At 40.3% G+C, this 21,119-nt stretch overlaps 1 protein-coding gene across 2 annotated transcripts in view; it reads left to right on the top strand.

Annotated features, from left to right (window-relative positions):
• Nucleotides 1–7,671: 7,671 nt before the first annotated feature.
• phldb2b (pleckstrin homology-like domain, family B, member 2b) overlaps nt 7,672–21,119 on the top strand; it is an 85,073-nt gene continuing 71,625 nt past the window's right edge. For both annotated transcript variants that reach the window (XM_036557880.1, XM_036557879.1), the window contains exons 1-2: nt 7,672–7,909; nt 20,954–21,022. In XM_036557880.1, coding sequence (XP_036413773.1) covers nt 7,907–7,909; nt 20,954–21,022 — 72 coding nt within the window. In that variant the 5' untranslated portion in view covers nt 7,672–7,906. The remainder of the gene's footprint in view (nt 7,910–20,953; nt 21,023–21,119) is intronic.

Raw genomic sequence — 21,119 nt, 5'->3', positions numbered from 1 at the left:
AAATTTGTGATCTCAGTTCAGAAAATTATACCTACCTCACAGCCTCTCTAGACTTCCCTACGTATTTTTTCACATGTAATAATACATTTTTAACATGCAAATACATGTTTTTTTCACATGCAAAATTCATATGAATATTTTACGAGGGTCCAGTGCAAACTTTAGACTTCAAACATGTCTTGACTAATAAACTGTAAGGTGGTACCATTGCTTTAAAAGGTAAATACTAACCCATTCAACTCTATGACAGGGCCTCCTCTCTTAGCACAGCCTTAAAACCACTTCACTACCTCTTGTGGGTGGCACAGTGAGATAAATGACATTCTCCATTTCTCCCTCCCTCGTCTCTCGCTCTCTTCATCGCTCCCACTCATACTTTCACTCATTCTTTCTCTGCACCCTCCCACTCTCTCTCTTTTTTTCACCCTCTCGTTGTGCGTGCAGCCAGTAGGATCCAGATCATGAAAGGACTTACAGCATTGTTGACATTGTTTCATGCGGCCGATGAGGCAGTAATTTATATAAAGAGACACTAATTGCAGTGTAATTATACGCATGGCTCTAGGCCTGTGGGTTCGGACTGGCGCGTCAGATACAGCCGGATGAGCTCCGGCCCTTTTGTTTGTTTTCGGAACTCTCTCGCCCTCTCGCTCTTTTTCCTGCAGGGCTCTCCCGGTCACCAGGGTGAGGCCAAGCTTTATGGGCACCTGCTGACTGTCATCTGCACTGCATCTGTTGTACAGCTCATTGGCTGGATTAAGGGTGTAGAAAAAGCATTGATCTGAAAGTGATGATTTGATGGCATAGATTTTGAAGTGTTATACTCTTCATTTATTTAATTTCCAATCAAACTTTTTTATCCCCCAGTATGCAGAACAGCAGATGGAGGCGCTGTTGCAGTAATGGGGAGGGTTTTAGTTGTGGAAAGTGGACACACACATGGAAAAAAAAATATATGGACATATTTTATATATTTGAGATACATTCAAATACATTGCAATCCACACCAAAATACATTCGAAACACTAAAATGTATCTCAGAATATACTGACATATTAACCAAATATATTTTAAATTATATTTATTTTAATTTTGTTCCCTTTCCCCCTGTTATAATATTATGCAGTTGCTTTTCCACTAGTTCTTGCCTGACGTATGTCGACTTGAATGACGGAAGCAAGAGTCATAGGTGGTTGATTTCAGGATATTGCTGTGGTGGCAGACAGCTCTGTGAGTGGGGGTAGTGATGGTAATGATAATAGATCAATGATTTTAAGCTGTTTGCTCCTTTTGTCACAGGTGGAAACATGTTTAAGTCTTTATATTCCCTACATGTGCCACTAGTTTTGTGTTGACTAATCTTTCAGCCTTGGAAACTGAAAAGCCACATCAGATGGCTTTTAATTTCTGATTATCTTTGTTTTTAAATCAAAAACACAGAAGCGCTCAGTTAGTGGCCCACACGGCAAGGTGAGAAAAGGGTTTTAAGTAGGATGCTAACACTTTTAGCAGCATATGCTGTGTCTGACAAACATTCTGACATTGTGCTAAATACCACACTTTTTTTCTTTTTCTTTTGCATTGTTTGAGGAGAGATGATAAGAGACGACAAGACACAGGAACCACAGCTGATGCACACCCTGCTATCTCTGCTCTCTCTCGCCGAAAAAACCTTGCAAATGAGCTGAGCTAACCTGTTTGTTAATGTAAGGTGTGAAACTGACTGTGTCAGGCCCTGGGCCATGACGCATGCACACGTCTAGAAGGTTAAAAAATGGAAGGGAGTGGGAGATGAGTATGTGGGTTGTTTTTTTTAAAACAATATTAGGCAGCTTCAGGGCACAGAAATAGCCTAAAACTCCTGTTTACATTGTAGTGACAAGCCCAGATCGACATGCACAAGTTGCACGGCCAAAGTGGCCAATAGTTGCATTTCACTCTAAAATGCAGCATTAACTTAAACAGTGCATGACTACTGCAGAGATGTGAACAAGAAATAAAATAAAACTACAAAAGCCACCCAACAAAAAGCAACCAGGCTTACTACAAAATAAAAATTCTGTTATTTTAATACTTTTGTTTTTGTTTTTAGTGGTTGCACTTTCTGAAACCTGGGTGTGCTGCAGCCCCCTCGGAACCCCTTCTTCCATGCCCACGTTTGTATTCATTTTCAAATAGATGACCCAAGCTCTCTACCATAGAATATACACCACTCAGCCAAATCATTATGACCATAACAGCATAACAATGCTGCATGTCAAGGTCTGGGATGTATAAGGTAAGCGAAAAGATCTTGTAGTAGGCGATGTGATCATTTTACACAGGTAGGCGAAGGAGGTGTTAGGAGTCTTGCCCAAGGAGTCTTATTGGTATAGTGTAGGGTGCTTGCCAAGGCAGGGATTGAACCCCAGTTTACTGCATAGAAGAGGTATTACCCACTACACTATACCAACCACCTACTGACAGTGGTCCAAGGAGGAACAAACCATGAACAGGCAACAGGGTGCTGGGCGCTCATTGATGCACAAGGGCAATATGGGCTAATCCGTCAGGTCCGAATCGACAGAAGGCCAACTGTGGCACAAGGCACAGAAATTTTTAATGATGGTTATGGCAGGAATGTGTCACAACACACAGTATATTACGGTCTGCTGTTCGTCAAAGTGCCCATGCTAACCCCACTCCACCACTGAAAGCACTTACAATATGCACGTGAGTGTTGGAGCTGGACCTTGGAGCAATGGAAGAAGATCATCTGGTCTAATGAGCCCCATTTTCCTTTACATCACATGGACAGCCAGGTCGTGTGTGGTGTTTACCTGGGGAAGTGATGGCACCAGGACACTGTGGGAAGAAGACAAGCTATTGGAGAGGGTGTGATGCTGTGGGCAATATTCTGCTGGGAAATCCTGGGTTCGGGCATTAATGTGGACATCAATTTGACACGTGCCACCTACCTAATCATCACTGCAGACCAGGTACACACCTACATGGCAATGATATACCCTGATCGCTGTGGTCTCTTTCAATAGGATAATGCATCCTGCCTAATGGCACACATTGTTCAGGAACGGTTTAAGGAACATAATGAAGAGTTCAAGGCCTCCAAGTTCCCCAGATCTCAGTCCGATCCAGTATCTGTGGGATGCATTGGAACAACAAGCACATTCCACAGCTGCTCCACCTCACAACTTACAAGACCTAAAGGTTCTGCTGTTAGCCTTGTTGCCAGATGTCACAGAGCACCTTCAGAGGTCTTGTAGAGTCCATGCCTCGTTGGGTCAGAGCTGAGGACCAACAGCATATTAAGCAGTAGGTTGTAATGTTTTGGCTTATCAGTGTTTACAGATAGAACTACAGAATAAGTGGTTATATAAATGAATTCAGGCAAAAATACTATATCTGGGAATTCCATCTCTGGTTCTGGAGGGACTGGAGTCCCTACTCTAACACATCTGATTCATCTGATCAGTTAATGACCAGCTGTAGTAGAGGTGTTGACCTCTTTATGTCCAGACCCTGTGATTTTTTTTTTTTTAATTCTTTTTTCTTTCATTTAACAGAGAAGTACATGCAGGGCTTTGTGAGGCAAAATATTCCCAGATAAAGCATATGTTTTGGAATTTTTACATTATATTACATTACATATAAAACTCAGAAGACACATGTAGGTTCACTGGTGGTGTTGGGTAGTAAATAAAGTGGCTACATTTGTGTTGTAGACATGGCAACTCCTGGTTCCCATCACCACCACTGTAAAGAAATTAGTAAGTCAGTAATTTTCTCTAATATGGCACATTTCACATAAAAAACTCTAAATGACTTGGTTTACACCTTAACAGTCGACTTATGCACAAATTTTGAAACATCAGTGGAATTCCCCTTTAAATAGGTTAAAGTGGGGAAGTTGTCCAAACACCAAACTGTGCTGGACTCTGGCTGTCCAGGAGAGGAAATGGGCTCCTGCATATTATATCATGACTATATTCTGAGATGTTTAATCAAGTGCTTGTATGTTTTTTAACAGGTTTTTTCCCAACACAGATTTCTTTCCCCCTATTGTACTATTATGGTCTTAGATCCATTCTTTCCATGTCCTGTTTGTTTGGTCCATTTACATTGTGTAGGTTTTAATAAATTAGGCTGAATATCTTATACAGCTGTGAGTGATAAATTGTATTAAGACTGGAAATGTACTTTCACCCTGTTCCTTAATGGTCAGGACCCCCACAGGACCACCACAAAGCAGGTATTATTTGGGTGGTGGATCATTCTCAGCACTGCAGTGACACTGACACGGTGGTGTGTTGTGCTGGTCTGAGTGGATCAGACACAGCAGTGCTGCTGGAGTTTTTAAACACCTCAGTGTCACAGCTGGACTGAGAATAGTCCACCAACCAAAAATATCCAGCTGTTTCGTCCTGTGGTCAGCGGCCTGTGACCACTGATGAAGGACTAGAGGATGACCAACACAAACTGTGCAGCAGCAGATGAGCTATCGTCTCTGACTTTACATCTACAAGGTGGACCAACAAGATAGGAATAGAGTGGACAGTGAGTGGACGCAATGTTTAAAAACAACAGCAGCACCACTTTGTCTGATCCACTCGCACCAGCGCAGCACACACTACCAACACATCACCACCACGTCAGTGTTACTGCAGTGCTGAGAATGACCCACCACCCAAATAGTACCTGCTCTGTGGTGGTCCTGACAATTGAAGAACATGGTGAAAGGGGGCTAACAAAGTAGACAGAGATACAGATGGACTACAGTCTGTAACTGTCGAACTACAAAGTGCTCCTATATGGTCAGTGGAGATGATAAAATGGACAATTAACGTAGAAACAAGAGGATGTACTTAATGAGTGGCTGGTCAGTGTATATGCACATATATAACTGAAATATAGAAATTTTCCACATATTTTGACAAATATATGGAAATATATTTCTTTGTACATGAGAATTAATGTCACAAAGTTTGACTGCCCTCGTTTTACCGGAGGCGCCTGGTCATTAAAATAGACAGCGCACCCCTCTTTTGCTGATGCTATCCATAGGTCATAAAACCATTTCAGTGTAGGCCTGGGCTATTTCAGTCCACCTAAATCACCACAACCTGTTAACACCTGCTTATTATGCTTTTATTTAAAGTGTCAGTCAACACTGACCTCCATGCCCTACACTGCCTGGGTGAAAAGTAGCCTCTGGCCAGCAAGAGTTAAACCTTTTTCCCCACCTGTACTTCTCCCATGTTGGCTGTGTTGGCTACTGATTGACCTATAAATTCACTGATACTCCCAGGCAGGACACAAATGTTGGATCATGTTTATATTACTAAAGAAGAACCATCATAAGTTTATTTGCTAACTATTGTGCATATTGTGCTTTTCTTAGTAGGGTTGACCAGCTATGAGAAAACATTATACAAGCTAACTAGGTTAACTAGATGAGCCTATCATAAAAATGAATGCTAATATTGTATATAGATCATTCTACTAAAATTGATTCAAAGTCAGAGTTCAAAAGCCATTCTGGACTTTTCACTGATTTGGACTTTACACTAAAATTCTTTTGCTTTGAGTGACCCAATACCTTAGGTATGTTTATTCCATTAAAATAAATAATTGAACATTCCATTTTGTCACTACCAAAGCAATCATAACAGTAACGTTTCAGCAGTGACTGCGTCAGTAGTGACACTTTTAGCTAATTTGAACTCAAAAATAACTCAAAAATGCTAGCCAGGACTAGCAAACACAGCTTTGAACAGTTGTACATTGTACACATAAGATCATAATAACGTTCATTTAAAACACAGAAACGTTTAATTAACTGCAGAAAATATGTGTTTCGGTAGTGACGATTTAATGACTTAATGATCCACACTGATGTTCAGGACACTTTTACTTCAAAACAATGGGATCTAACTGCTCACCATGTGGCCATGAGGGACAGGGATGTGGCCTCACTTCCTGCTCCAAAATGCAGGGGTGTGGCTAAAACAAGGCCCCGCCTACAGACTAAAACTCTTTGTGTTTCAGTTGTGACATGAAGACGTGGGACAGCATTTTTTGAATAGAGTTTTTTATGAGCTCATGATCATCATCTAAATCTTTTAAAAAGATCTTAAAAAGACATAAAAAATACAAAAAAACTTATTTTCACAAGTGTAAATTTAGGGGTTAGAGTTTGGGAACAGACAAGCAAGCAAAGTTTATTTATATAGTGCTTTTTACAACAGGTGTTGTCACAAAGCAGCTTTACAAGGAAATCAGCATTACAGAAAGAAATCCGGGTCCGAACCCCCATGAGCGTCGCCAGAGGCGACGGTGGCAAGGAAAAACTCCCTAAGAGAAACAGGAAGAAACCTTGAGAGGAACCAGGACTCAGAAGGGGAACCCATCCTCCTCTGGGCGACACCGGATAGTAAACATTGTTAGTATAAAGTATTATAGTACAAAAAAAAAAACAAAAAACAGGGAAAACAGGTGGAGCAATGATTAATTTGATTAGTTTAGTTCATACAGCAGCAGCAGCATCAGTGGGGTCAGGTTGTGGGGGTGAGGTTTGCACGGTGAGCAGTGGCACCCGATCAAGGCAGAACGCACAGGATGGGCAGCTGTTCAACTCGGCAAAGGAAAGAAAGAAAGGAAAAACACACAGAGTCAGTTCTGTAATGGGTGATTGATTCATTTGATTAGTTTAAATGATTGATTAGTTCAAATGATTAATTTTGATTAGACACCTCCCACTGAAGATGATCTAGAAGATATTTAGCTTATTACTATCTCAAGTAATGCCTTGAGTTGAAATTGATCGTAACATAACCCTTGTAAATATCTAAGGTCGAAATACTTCATTATTTTATTTTTATTTTTTTTCTGGGGACCTCAGTTTGAACTAATTCGGCAGGATGGTCCGTATACATGCTAATTTAGCATGTTAGCAATTTTATTTTAAGAAAATGCTTCCATTTTATCAGATCGTTTTAGCTCTGGATAGCTTTAGTACACATCACTGTTGGAAATTAACCATTAATAATTAATAAATCTTCTTAAACTGGAACTGTGAGCTGCTCAGAATATTGGAATATTTGATTTGATTGGATGATGTTTGTTAAAAATAGCACATATAGCAACAAAAAGAGTTCTTATATCTTAAAAATGTGGTTCTTCAAGGCTACTTTAGTGAAGGGAATGTTTCAATTTAGAACCAAAAAGGCTTCTGCTTTTGTTACGATGACAAGCTTGTAACCTTTTTGAGTGCTACACGGAACCTATTTCACAATGGTTCTCTATGGGAACCAAATAAAACACATTTTACATCAATCTGAAGAAGCGTTTCACCCTGTAAAGAACCTTAAATGGTTCTTTACAGGGTGAAATGGTTCTTCAGATTGATGTAGAATGTGTTTTATTTGGTTCCATAGAGAACCATTTTCAAAAAGGTTCTGTGTAGCACTCAAAAAAGGTTGTATATAGAAGTAGAATCATTCCCTTTACTAAAGAACCCTTGAAGAACCATCTTTTTAAAGAGAGTAGCGCAGCGGGGCGGGGCTTGCCGGAATACGGGTGGGGAAAGAAATCAGGCGGTCCAGCAGTGTCGCTCTCCAGCTGTTCACATTCCACAGCGCCGAGTCGCCTCTGGCGGGGAGAGGCAGAGAGAGAGAGAGAGAGAGAGAGATAGAGAGAGAGAGGGAAAGCGACACTTTCAGTCTCTGAAAAGCAACAAGAGCTGCTAAACTGACGCTCCCTCCGCCTGTCAGCAACAACGGGGTCTTTTTTAGCTGATTCAGCGAACACTGAGCTCCTGAAGTGCGTTAGCCTCTGCTGGACTTGTGCTTTGTGGACACGGGATCGTGGCGCACCTGAGGAGCTGCCAGTGGCATCCACGGCGACAGCTATGGTGAGACCTTTCTCCTGTTCTGTGTTAGGATGAGCTGAGAAAGTCTTTAAAGTTATGGCTCCTTAATGGTTTTTGGCTTAGACTTATGGTTCTAGAGTAAACCTTTAATTAGTATAGAACATTTACATTATATGGAAGCTCTTTAAACCTAAACATGGTTCATCACACCCACTCATCTCGTTTATAACAATGGTTCTTTAAAGAACCGTCCATGGAAAGGTTCTGTGGGGAACTTGTGGTTCTTCTATGGCATCGCTCCAAACCCTGTTTGGCACCTTTCTGTTTAAGAGTGCACAAAAGAACCGAAGGTGAGAACGCTTGTCGCTGTCAGATGCAGATGTTGGTTATTAATCGAGCACCAAATTAAGCACCGAATAGCAAATTTATAAGTCATATTTGGGAGGATGTTCCTTTTCATGTCTTTGTTTGTGTTTGTATCGCATTGCATACGCCCCCATGCAGTAGCCTAGAGCGCAGATAAGAGAGATAGCCGTCTTATGAGGACACCCATCATGTAGGAACCCCCGGGGAACTGAGTGCTGCACCTATTAAAGGGCCCATATCCGTCTTGCACATTGGTCTTGCTGTTTTTTGTTACCCTGAGGTCACTCCTGAGGCTACTGCGGTTTCATACAACAAAAACAGTCATGATTCATTTTTACATGACCGTTTTTCAACCTCTCATCCCTAAAAAACAAACAGACTGTTCATGGTACTGTATGCTCTTTATAAAGATGGTGCTTCAAAATGGTTCTATATATAGAACCATGAACACTCAAAGAACCCTTTACATGGTTAAAAGGTTCTTTGCAGCATGACAACGTTCTTCAGATTGATGGAAAATTTGCATGAACGTGCTGTATATAGTTCTATGTAGAAGCTTTTTGAAAAGGGTTCTATATAGAACCCAAAAAGGGTTCTTCTATTGCTACAAGCTTGACATCATAACAATACACACTTAAAAATGTTTCTCTGTATCATGAAGGAGTTCTTCAGATTGATGCAGAATGTGCTGTTGAAGGTTCTATCCTTTTTGGAAAGGCTTCTATATAGCACCAAAAAGGGTTCTTCTATTCTTACGATGTCACACTTTTTATAGTAGAAGAAGCCTATTTGGTGCTACATAGAATTATTTTCAAAAAGGTTCTACATAGAACCATGTACAGCACATTTTCCATCAGTCTGAAGAACACTTACATGATGCATAGGGTTCTTCGAATGGTTATGGTTCTATATAGAACCATTTTCTTTACTAATGAACCGTTGAATATCCATCATTTTTAAGTGTGGTTCTATACAGAACCATCTATAGCACATTCTCCATCAGTCTGAAGAACCCTTTCATGATGCAGAGAACCCTTTAATCATGCAGAGAATTCTTTGAGTGTTCTTGGTTCTGCATAGAGCCATTTTCTTTACTAATGAACCTTTCAATATCCATCATTTATAACTGTTTGGGTGCTATATAGAACTCTTTTCAAAAAGGTTCTATATAGAACCTTCTTCAGCACATTCTCCATTAAACTGAAGAACTCTTTCATGCCGCAAAGAACCCCTTAATCATGTAGAAGGTTCTGTGAATGTTCTTGGTTCTATATAGAACCATTTTCTTTACCAAAGGACCCTTGAAGAACCATAATTTTTAAACATGTAGAGGAACCTTTTTGGGTGCTATATAGAACCCTTTTTAAAAAGGTTCTATATAGAACCATCTACAGCACATTTTCTATCGATCTGAAGAACGCTTTCACGATGCAAAGAACTCTTTAGTCATGCAAAGACTTCTTTTCATGTTCATGGTTGTATATAGAACCATTTTCTTTACTAAAGAACCCTTGAAGAACCATTATTTTTAAGTGTGTAGAAGAAGCCCTTTGGGTGCTATATAGAACCATTTTTAAAAAGGTTCTATATAGAACCTTTTACAGCACACTCTCCATCATTCTGAAGAACTCCTTCATGAAGCAAAGAACCCTTTAATCATGTAGGGGGTTCTTTGAATGTTCATGGTTCTATATAGAACCATTTTCTTTACTAAAGAACCATTAAAGCACCATCTTTTTCAAGAGTGTACCTTTAAGACTGATAAATGTAAATGTGCTCCCGTCTGATTGGCTGCTCTGTGTGGGTGTCTTGTTCTTCGCTCTCTTTATAGCTTCAGTATGACTTGGCAAGACTAAACTGCACCGAGCTGAATGGGCGGATATGAAATGTGTTGGTTTTTGTGACATCACAAAAGTAATGGATTCCAAATGGGCTGGTTTTGCAGCTTAGTTTTCATGTTTGGAATATTAGGTTTTGAAACTTAAACAATGTTTTACATATTTCAAAGAAAGTGAAGAGAACTCAGTTTTGCGTGAGACGGGCCCTTTAAACAAGCTTTCTGAGGTTCTCTAGGTTCATGATGAGAATAACTCATTATAACAGTTTTGTGGTGTGACTGAAACTTCTTCTGCTTTTCTCAGCACTGCTAATCTTAATCCGGGACAGTTCAGAGGAAGAAAAGTATATGCAAGCATATTTTTTGTAAGGCCGACTTGACACCACTAAACTAAACACTATGGTAGCCAAGGCATTGGTCACCATCATGGCAGCGCCACAGGCCTCCAGCTAATTCCGCTGTTGGCACCACGCTGCTGCTGCAGTGTGCAAAGCACAAAGAGTACGAATACCGAAACTTAGTGCCTGATTTCCCCTAAGACAGGAAGTAGGTGTGCTGTGTGACCAAGCTATCGGTCACTCTACTTCCAGCACCAGGAAAGGAACTAATGCTTCCTTTCTGGAGCGTCTTTAAAGTTCTGCCACACTAAAATCAGGCACTGAAGAGAGAGAAGGGCTATTTAGTGCAGTCGGTCAGCTGAAAAGACAGTCAAAAGTGATTCTACATCTGATATGTTTCAAATATGACAGTAATGTGAAATGCATATGCAGGGAGAAGTCATAACAAAAGTATTACGTTAGCTTTCGAGGCCGTTTTTTGGATTTCCTAATGGTTCTTAAATCATTGGACCAGTATTACTTTAGCCACATGCAGCTGTAACAACATTCGCCTGTCTGTTTCATTTGTTTGCATTGGATTTAAAGGTTAGCAGTCTAAATCTGTGCGTCTCAAGGTGCAGGAGAACATGAAACTGTGCAGGTGGACTGTAGGACTGTAACTTGGAAACTTTTTTATGATTAAACAGCTTTGATATTTAGAGAATTTCATAAAGATGCTCAATATCAGTCACTGATTTCTTTATGTATTTGAATGGAGGACGTCCAATTAAAGTTAGCTACAGTTTAAGGCCTTGGTTTAACACTGGATGCTAATTTATCACTGGAGTTGCATATCAGTAGTGGGTCATTCTCCATTTGGAGTGGAAATCCAGGCGGATACATTTTTAAAAATTCAGTTTCTTTCATTGTAAAACTAAATAATCTTAACATGTCCATTAACATCTCCTGTTATCATAAATGCATAAAGGAGAGTTTAATTCCAAACATATGTTACAGTCACTGGTGTTATATGAATGTGGTTTAACACCAGTGACTGTGACTCCAGTGACATTCTGGTTAAAACTGAAGATTCTGTAAATTGGCTGACTCATTGGTGGTCAGGTGACCTTGTGCAACTATTTAAAATCAGTAATAAAAAATGATATACAGCATTATTTTGACTAAATTTAAATTACTCGGCCATTAAAACACTGGTGACACATAGAAGTTATGTGCTGCCTGATAAACAAAATTATTAATAAATAATGAAATACAGTGAGTGAGTGTGACTCGCCTTCTCAGGCCTTGAGATGCTTCCTCTCCGATGAGCCTCGACCCAAAGAAGCAGTTTAATAGAGCTGAAAATATTGTGTTAAAATGTAAAATAAGAGTCCTGATAACAGCAGTGACCACAATCTCTGACAAATGATTTTTTTGTTGTACAACATTAATGAAAAAAAGTAAACATGAATCTGTTTTATACAAATTCTTAAATTAAACCTCTTAAATATATTGTTTTATATTAAAAATGGTTTCTCAAATGTTGAAAATGAGTTTTGTGGCGAGCTGTTTTACAGATGCAGAGCGAATATGAAACAGGATAAAAAAAAGAAAAATCAGAGAATCAGAAGGGAAAAGTGTTATTTAATCTTAGTTCAACTGTGTAAATGTACACACTGACTTTTGGAGCTGTGTGTAATATCTTTTTAAGCCCTGCAACCTTTGTGACGTGGTTTCCCCTCCAAATGGAGAATGACCCTGATACATGAGAAACATCCTAAATAAGACACATGCTATCCCTATGAGATGCTAAGAAGTTATGCTGAAGCTTGTAACTCGGATTTCGCCCACCTCCAACTAGGAAAGATCAAAGAAAACACCCCCTCAACTGGGAATCCCTACTCAGAAAGTCAGGATGGTGTTCTCGTCTCTGAGCTCGACGTGTGACGTCAAGTCAACATGGCCGCTCACACCGTGAATAGCAATAAAGAACCTTCTCTACTTTTAAACGCGACAGGCTTTAGATCAGTCATCACAGACACAGTAGTGGGCAAATCCATAACACTGACCATAAAGGTCACTGTTTTGAGAAGATAAATACTTTCTGAACGTTAAAGTGATCACTAACATTAGCTGGCTAGCTTGGTGCTAGCAATACTCTCTTTCCTGGACACCTCCATGTTTTCCCACTTAGCTCGAACGAACAGAGGTCAAAAATGATGTAGGTCCAGGCTCCGACTTCACACTTCCAAGTCAAGTGGAACGCAGCATAAGACATGCTTTCATGGTGTTGCAAAGCCAGATGTGAACTCATAACAAGAATGTCTGGACATGAACATGAGAAATATAGGGGTGAACGTAGGTTGGAATCAGCGGCGTGACTAGGATCATACGGGCACCCCACCATACAAACATTACTTTAAATTAATAAAAAAATACAATGATTACAATGTAATTTGCATGTTTATTCGGTATTGTACAGTATATACAGTAAAAACAATGTATTGTTTGGCAGTGAAGCTAGATATTAAATTAGAAATAGGTATAATAAACTAGGAACACATTTGTTTAAGCCAGCAATATTTAACTAAAATGAAAAGTGCGAAATTAAAACATTTTATTATTATTATTATTATTATTATTATTATTTATTTATTTATTGCTTCTTTGAAATAAATAAGTTTGATGTAGTAGTGATTTGATGTGTAGTGATGTGTAAACTTTGTTAAAGTTCAAAAAAACATACCGTTACACTCCAGTTTCTACACTCCTATATGGAAAACATATAAAAACAGCCCCTTTTTACGTTATTGGTTTTTGGTGATGTCATGAAAACAGTATTAACACATATCTACCTATTCAGCCTACAGCATTTTAGCCCTGCCCAGTCATGGTGAAGTGTTTCTGCCTGGACTGTTTTCTGAATGGGCACCCAATCAGAAGAGAGCTCATTTACATACAGTCATATGCAAAAATTTGGGCACTCCCAGTCAAAAATAAAACCTAAAATGTGGTGAGGGCCAAAGTCATAGAACATTTTATATTATGTTCAACACATTCTCCAAAAAATAGAAGCTGCACTAAAATTAGCAGAAAAATGTGATATTTAAGTTTGTTCTCCGTAGAGGATGTGTTCGCTTATTTTCACTTAGAAAATCATCAAAACATGTATTTTAATATGACTGTATATGAAGTTTTAAAGGTAAAGTGATATAAACAGCCTATAGAGATAAAGAATGGTTCAAAGATGGCCATATAAATAATGAATTATGACAAATGCCATAAGTGGACCTCAGGGAAAAAAATAAAATAAAAGAAATTATTAATAATAAAAACAAAATAGGGGTCTTTGCTTCACAGCATTCCACATACTTGTCTTAGAATTATTGTTTCAAACTCATAATCTTTATTTCATTTGCTTCTCATAACCCCCATAACATTAAACAGGAAGGAATTTGTATAGTTTTCTTGTCTAATGCTTCATAATGCTTTTCTGCGGTCAGAGTTAGTGAGAGTGGCTTTGCAGGGGACAGGCCTGGAACAGAGGGAAGTCTGTCTGTCTAAAGGTCCCCACATCACAGAGGAGAGAGGGAGAGTGTCTAGGGGAAAGTAAGGGCCGCTCGCCCCCTCATAAATGTGAGGCATGCTGAATGGAAGCCTATAAGGAGAAGGAGGCCAGACACAATGAGAGCATTGTCACATTTGACAGGCTTCTTTGCATTTGAGACACAGCCGTGATGTTTCTGTAGGGATGTTGCCATTGGACTGTTAAGGAGAATGACCCTTAAATAAGAGATCATCAGAAGGCCCCAAAAACACGGCATCTCAAACAGTGACGTTTCAGACTGATGTGGAGGCAGTATTGGGCAGTATGAGGCTGTGTACCCCCGTAATATCATTTTTATGGCTCCTCTTTTTTGCCTCGCTCGCTTCTTTTTACATGGTGTGAACATTTCATGGCGAATGAACTGGTCGAAATTGATAAAATTACATTACAATTAAATTACATCACTTTCTTACAATAATGATAATTTACACTAGCGCTTCTATGGGATTTCATCATGTTATCCCATTGCTTATTCAGTGCCTTATTAGAATACCCATTTAAGTAAACAAATGCTATGAGTTCAGATATCTATATATTCAGATTACCTCCACCGCCCCCACACAGTGTCCCCCAAGTTTGTTTCAAGTCTGTGGGAAACACTGTATTTGTTCAATTTTGTTTTTTTGGATTTTAAACTTATTTCAAAACAATCTGAAGTACCCAGTAAATCACATATACTGCATACATATCCTGGATGTGTAAAGCCCAAAATGGAATAAACCTAAAGCATTTGGCAACATGGACACTGCGATCTTAGAGGCAATATATTATGAATGTTATGCATATTATCTAATATATCTGTAAAATTGAAAAGCAATATTACAGTATGTAATATTATGGTATTCCAATATATGGGAAGTGAATTCTCAGTCTGAGGAAACAGGAGCGCTGCAAGCCGGCTGTGACCCAGCCTTCCTCTCTGTCCAAGCCCAAGCGGGGCTAGAGGGAGTTAACCTGAGGCTCTTGGGTTGCCTGAGGCACTAATAAACTCTCTTCAGGCTTGTGGCACACTTCATTTGGGGTTATGGCTGATTGGCACTTCATCTGGATGGCTGACTTCAGCAAGTGATCTGAGGATATGGATGTTAATATCATGGTGTTCCAATATAGGCCATATATGGCCCAGCACAACCTAGAAAACGGCCATGTTTGGATTAAAATCTCATTACATTAAAGCTACACTATGTACGTTTTGGGGATTTGGAGACCTCTCTGGTAGAAAAGTGCAATTGCATGCAATGTGCAGAAGAACATTTTGTAACTTTAGATGTGCTTCAGACTTGGATGAATCTGATAATCGTGAGGACATTGAAAGAGAATTCAAAGAGAACACAAAACTTGCTGAAGGACGTGTCTCATGAGGATATAAGTGAATTATCTACTACTGTCATAACTTCATCAGTATAATGTTGATTCTGCATTTGAGAGCCAAGCTGGACTTTCTTTTTGAGCTTGTGTGTGTGACGTTAGTACGTAAATATGTATGGCATAGGGGCTCCCAAGTGGCGCAACCATCTAAGCGTTGACCCCATCATCAGGAGATCGTGAGTTCGATGCCTGGTGATGCTACAGCCATCCGTAGCCGGGAGTCCGAGAGAGCACAAATGGCCTCGCTCTCTCTGGGTGGGTGGGATGGCTGCCCTTCTCCCCCCATCACTCACTCAGCGCGATGCTAGTCAGTGCAGGCGTTTGTTAGCTGACGTAACAGATCTGGCGGTTGGCGCTTTCCTCCGAGCGCGTTCGGCTGTCCAGTGACGTTGCGTGAGCGGGAAAAGAAAGCGGTTGTTGGCTTCACTGGTCTCGGAGGAAGCCTGTGTTAGCTTTCACCCTCCTAGCGTTGATAGCATCATGTGATTGGGGGAGTCCTAACTAGTGGGGTGGAATTGGCTACAACTAAATTGGGGAGAAAATCGGGGTAAAAATTAAAAAAAATATAGATGTATGATATGTATGGCATGATCCGTAAAACTCCCGCAAAACCCAATCCGACGCCGCTGACTTTTAAATGACTATTTTAGGCTTTAGAGGGTAACTTGAAGAAGCGCATGGACACCATCTTTCACTCAGCAATGCTACTTCTTTTAATCATAACAAAACATCTTACATAGTACAGTTTTAACATGTTACTATTTCCCACTTTGTGGACCAAATCTAGGGTCAGATTGTGCTTGAAGGATCTTAAATGACCTGGAAAGTGGCTGTGTTTTAGCCCAATGTTTGTGCTAGATTAGATGAGGGGGAGGAATGAAAACAGGGGCAAGGTTGACAGACAGTTTCCCTTTTTAAAAACCCCCACCCATCCAGCCCATTGGCCTTGGCACCTTGTGTGGGCTCCCACGACACTATCCGAGTCTTTATGGAGTCCAATCAAGGATGTGGAGTCTCCACATACACCCTTTGATGGCTCCATTTGCAGCGCAGCTGAAATAAAGGTTTCCTCCATCACTCCCTCCCACTTCAGCAGCTAGTAAACAGAGTATGGACTCAAATAGCTCTTTGTACCACCCCTGTTTCCTCTTCTGTCTCTGCATCCAACATCTGACATCTTGATCTTTTTCAAGCTTATTGTGCTTGGGTGTTTCTTCTCTTTCCGTTCTTTTCATCAATCCTCAGAATTAAACGCTGTTTTTGAATCCAGAGATCCTCCCTCACTTCCTATCTCTGCTACCAACACCATCATTTTATGTGCAAATAGCCAAAACAGGCAGCATTAGAAGCTTCTTTTTGCCGTTTGATGTGGCTGTAGCTGGCTAAACATGCCTGCATTCTTTCAGTTTTCACCTGCACAAGTTCTTTAAAGAAAAAGTCAATGGCATAAAGAATGTGTTAAGGTACAGAAATCAGTGCTTGGACCCCTAGCTTACCTTTATCTGGCCATAGTAAAACCCTCACCCAAGGCCATTGATATGATCGAACTGTGGCGTTGAGGAATGTCTCTGGCAGCAGAATGCATGTCCCGGGGCGACATACCTGAGCGATACTTAGAGGCATAACACAGACTCAGGCCTGTAGGAACACGCTCACCTACCTGGGGGAAGGGGGGGCTTGAGCTTATAGTAAGTGGAGGAGGCCCTTACATGGTCAGAAAGTAGGTCATGTCATTGTAGACAGCCCTTCCAGAGAGGTCAGTAAACATGAACTTCTAGAGACTTCCATTTTCAACAAGGTTTATAGATAATATTTCATTGCTTGAAGGAATTGACATCCTGCTGAAACAGAATAGACGAACAAGCAAATAAGACATGAATAATTAACACAACATAATAATAAAGCAAAGTAATCAGAATAGATGAAAATGGTTCACTATTTTCTGGTATAAATGTAAGTTGTTGGCTCTATATGGACGTTAAAAAGGAATCCCACCAATTGCTGCGTAATTAAATCATTAAGATGTGAGCAAAATCATTCGGTGTTTTGGTGTGAAATGCTATGAGAATTGTTCACAGTGGTGGTGATAAGAACCAGATGTCTGTAGAGTTTAATGCTTCTCAAAGTTCCTTTACAGAAAGTTACATGAAATGCTTGTTAACACACTCCCTGACGCCTGACCTGTGACTTTGTTCTGCAAAACCTTTGAGATGAGATTTTTCCCTATTTTTAACAAGCCATTCATGGCAGAGTGGCACATGCAGGGCATTGTAATAGTCTTTAAAGAAAACCTATTTTTCCAGATTTCCCACTATTTTACCAGTATACTGACATTATGTAAAAAAACTCATGTGTTTGATAACTGGTCATTTTGAACAGTTAGTAAAAAGCCTTTATTTGCATCATCATGACCCCTGGTTCCTATCACCACCACAAATCCCAAAGAAGTCCCATGTAAGTTTCTCTACAATGAATCATTTTATACCAAACCATTTGAATGATGTTTACATCTGAAGGTCTAAATTGTGCAGAAAGTTTGAAAAATCAGTGGAACTCCCCTTTAAATCCATATCTACAGTGATTTGAAAAGTGTTTATCCTGCACCCCCCTCCCCCCGCATTGGCCTCCATTGAACCACCATCAACAAAGTTAAAAACGTCTGAATGAGTCATTGCACAAAGAACCTGCTTGTGTTTTCCCTCAAGCGAAAAGCACTGCCACGGGCGCTGCTTTACGAGGTGAAATACGATACGTGTATTGTGTTCGGCGTGATAAGGGGAAGCAGATTAGAGCAATAAGCTGTGCAGCCTGAGCTGGAGTCCAGCGTGTGAGCGGAGAGTAGAGTGTTTGAACAGCAGTGACCTCACACGGGAAGTGAATTCTCAATCTAAGGAAACAGGAGCGCTGCAAGCCGGCTGTGACACGGCCTTCCTCTCTGTCCAAGCCTGAGCGGGGCTGCAGGGGGTTAGCCTGAGGCTCCAGGGTTGCCTGAGGCACTAATAAACTCTCTTCAGGCTTATGGCACATTTCATCTGGTGTTACGGCTGATTGGCACTTAATCTGGTTGGCTGACTTTGATAAGTGATCTGAGGATACGGATGTTAATATCATAGAATTCCATTATAGCTATGTTCGGAATAAAATCTCATTACATTGCAGCTACACTATGTATGTTTTGGGGATTTGGAGACCTCTCTGGTAGAAAGGTGTAATTGCATGCAATGTGCAGAAGAACATTTTGTAACTTTAGATGTGCTTCAGTCCTTGGATGAATCTGATGGTTGTGAGCGCATTGAGACAGTATTCAAAAAAAACTGAAAACATGCTGAAGGCTGTGTCCCATGAGGATATAAGTGAATTATCTACTATTGTCATAGCTGAATCAGTATAATGTTGATTTTGCATTTGAGACCCAAGCTGGACTTTCTTTTTGGGCTTGTGCGTGTGACGTTAGTACATAAAGATGTGCGACGTGGTCCATAAAAAAAACAACGCCTCCAACTTTTAAATGACTATTTCAGGCTGCATGGAGAGTGGACAGCCCTGTCACCAGCACAAACTATAACATCACTCTACAAAGGGCCATTTAAGGGGCCTATATCATGAAAAAACTAACTTTGAAACAAAACAGTGTAATGTACTATATAAATATTTTAAAACATACTCTTCACTCCTTACTCCATACAGTCCAGTCTGTTTATGGAAACTAAGCTGCCAAAACAAACCAAACTCATAGTGGTTGTGATGCCACAACCGCTGAAGCTGAAATTTTTTCAGTGAGGGTTTCGGTCCAAACCTAACAATCTGTCCTGTACCTTTCATCTCACTTCTTGTTTCAAACATGGTGTGCCTCATTTCACTTGCAAAAGGGTCAGCCAATCAGAACAGAGGTCATTTAAATGTTGTAGTCTTAAAGAAACAGTATATAAAAATGGACTGTTTACTTAAAAGTTGGAAGATAATCATGTACAAATGAATAATAAATAAATTTAAAAAGTTTTTGATATGTAAAACCACACAAGGATTATAATAAGCAACAAAGGGAGTCACAAATAACATCATGGCTGTGATGTGGTCACATCATATGTGCCTTAATACTGGCAATTTCTTCCATTAAAAAAGCAATACCCTTTTGTGTTATTGTTTGAGCCATCAAACTGTCGCAATATCAGGTTCAGCTCAGTGTTTTCAATATTTGCGGCAGTTTTATGGCTCAAACTGAAAAAAAAACTGTGGCAATATCAGGTTCAGCTCAGCGTTTTCAGTATTTGTGACAGTTTTATGGTTCAAACTGTAAAGAAACTGTTGCAATATTGGGTTCAGCTCAGCATTTTCAATATTTGCCAGATTAACCTGAACGTTTTGTTCCAGTCAGACTGTAAAGCCTTTGACAGCTCATTATATTTGTTGCCTTGTATTGTGTTAATTTCTGGCTGATTCCAGTTTGTTTTGTTGTTTTGCCATCGCAGCTGTTGACTGAAAAGCTTGCTTGGGGCAACAACAGGTTCAGCATCTGATGTAATTGTCCTGTCACAGTCTTCTTTATAATCTGACCAAACAGGCTGCAGGTCAAATAGTTATATGTATCAAGTTTCTGTATGTGTGTTATGTGTTACAGTAGAAAATAGCAGATAGTTGCAGCGTAAAGCAAGTTTTTATTTTGCTCAGCAGAATGAAACTGTTATTGTGGAGAAAAAATGTGCTGCTATTTGTGGTAACACTTCTCAACCAATCAGACTGCGGGGATGGGAACTAACTTGTGCACTTCAGCGGGCAAATAAAAAATAAGGAGAAAAATGTAGAGTATGGGCTCATTTTGTCATATCAGTAGGAAGCAGTAGGAATGGCGTACATGTACATATGATTGTATAAAATATAAATAAACCTTTAGGTTCTGACCCCCATAAACCTAGCTGTGCCCCACCTCAGCTGTACCAAACAGCTCTAACAGAGGGCAGTGTGGGAGTCTCATGCCACAGCTGTGGAACACTTGGCTGTGTGGGTGGGGCTGCTGTGTCCAGCTCCGTGGTAACAGTCAGCTCCAGGGTGGCTGGACCAAAGCAAGGGCAGCCCATTCTCACCGTACCTCCACTGGCACCATGTGCCAAACACTCCCAGTGATTCGTGGGAACTTGCAGGCCCAGAACATTCCTGCCTGTTCCTCCCACCCCCTGTTCTGCAGCCATTTACTTTGTCCCTCTTAGAAGGTTTTTTATTTTCACACACACATTCCACCGTATATTACGGAGCATTTGAGAGTGACTAAGTCTTGTGTTTGGGTCTGTTTTTGTGGGGGTGCAGGGCACTACTAGTGTCAGTGTTGAAGTACACTTGTTTTAGTGCAATTAACTGTAATCCCTTATCTGGATTCTCAGGGTTCAGTCACAGAGTGATTGGGGTTCTCCTGGGAGAGTCGCTGCAGAACGCTCTGTGACAAACTACAGCTCCAATCTGTGCTGTCATCCAGCCATCCAGCTGCAGACATCCCTTCTACGGATGGTCTGCATCTGGAGCACCGTCTGGTTCTAATATGTGTGTGTGTGTGTGTAAAGATGTGACATTGCAACTTAAATTTTTCCTTTGTTCTGCAGGACATTGAGACAGACTGTTCAGAGAACATATTGCAACCAGAATCTGACCAGAACCTCGAGTCTCCTAAGGTCAGTGATGAGCTCCTGGTACACCAATTCTGACTATTCAGGGACTGGAATCACATTTTGTGATGCTAATAAGTGGTTATAACAAAATTATTATTAT

This window comes from Colossoma macropomum, unplaced genomic scaffold, assembly GCF_904425465.1.
Source record: "Colossoma macropomum unplaced genomic scaffold, Colossoma_macropomum, whole genome shotgun sequence".
In the NCBI taxonomy this organism is placed as follows: domain Eukaryota; kingdom Metazoa; phylum Chordata; class Actinopteri; order Characiformes; family Serrasalmidae; genus Colossoma; species Colossoma macropomum.
Note: the sequence above shows the minus strand (reverse complement) of the source record. Positions and strands in the feature narration are given on the sequence as shown.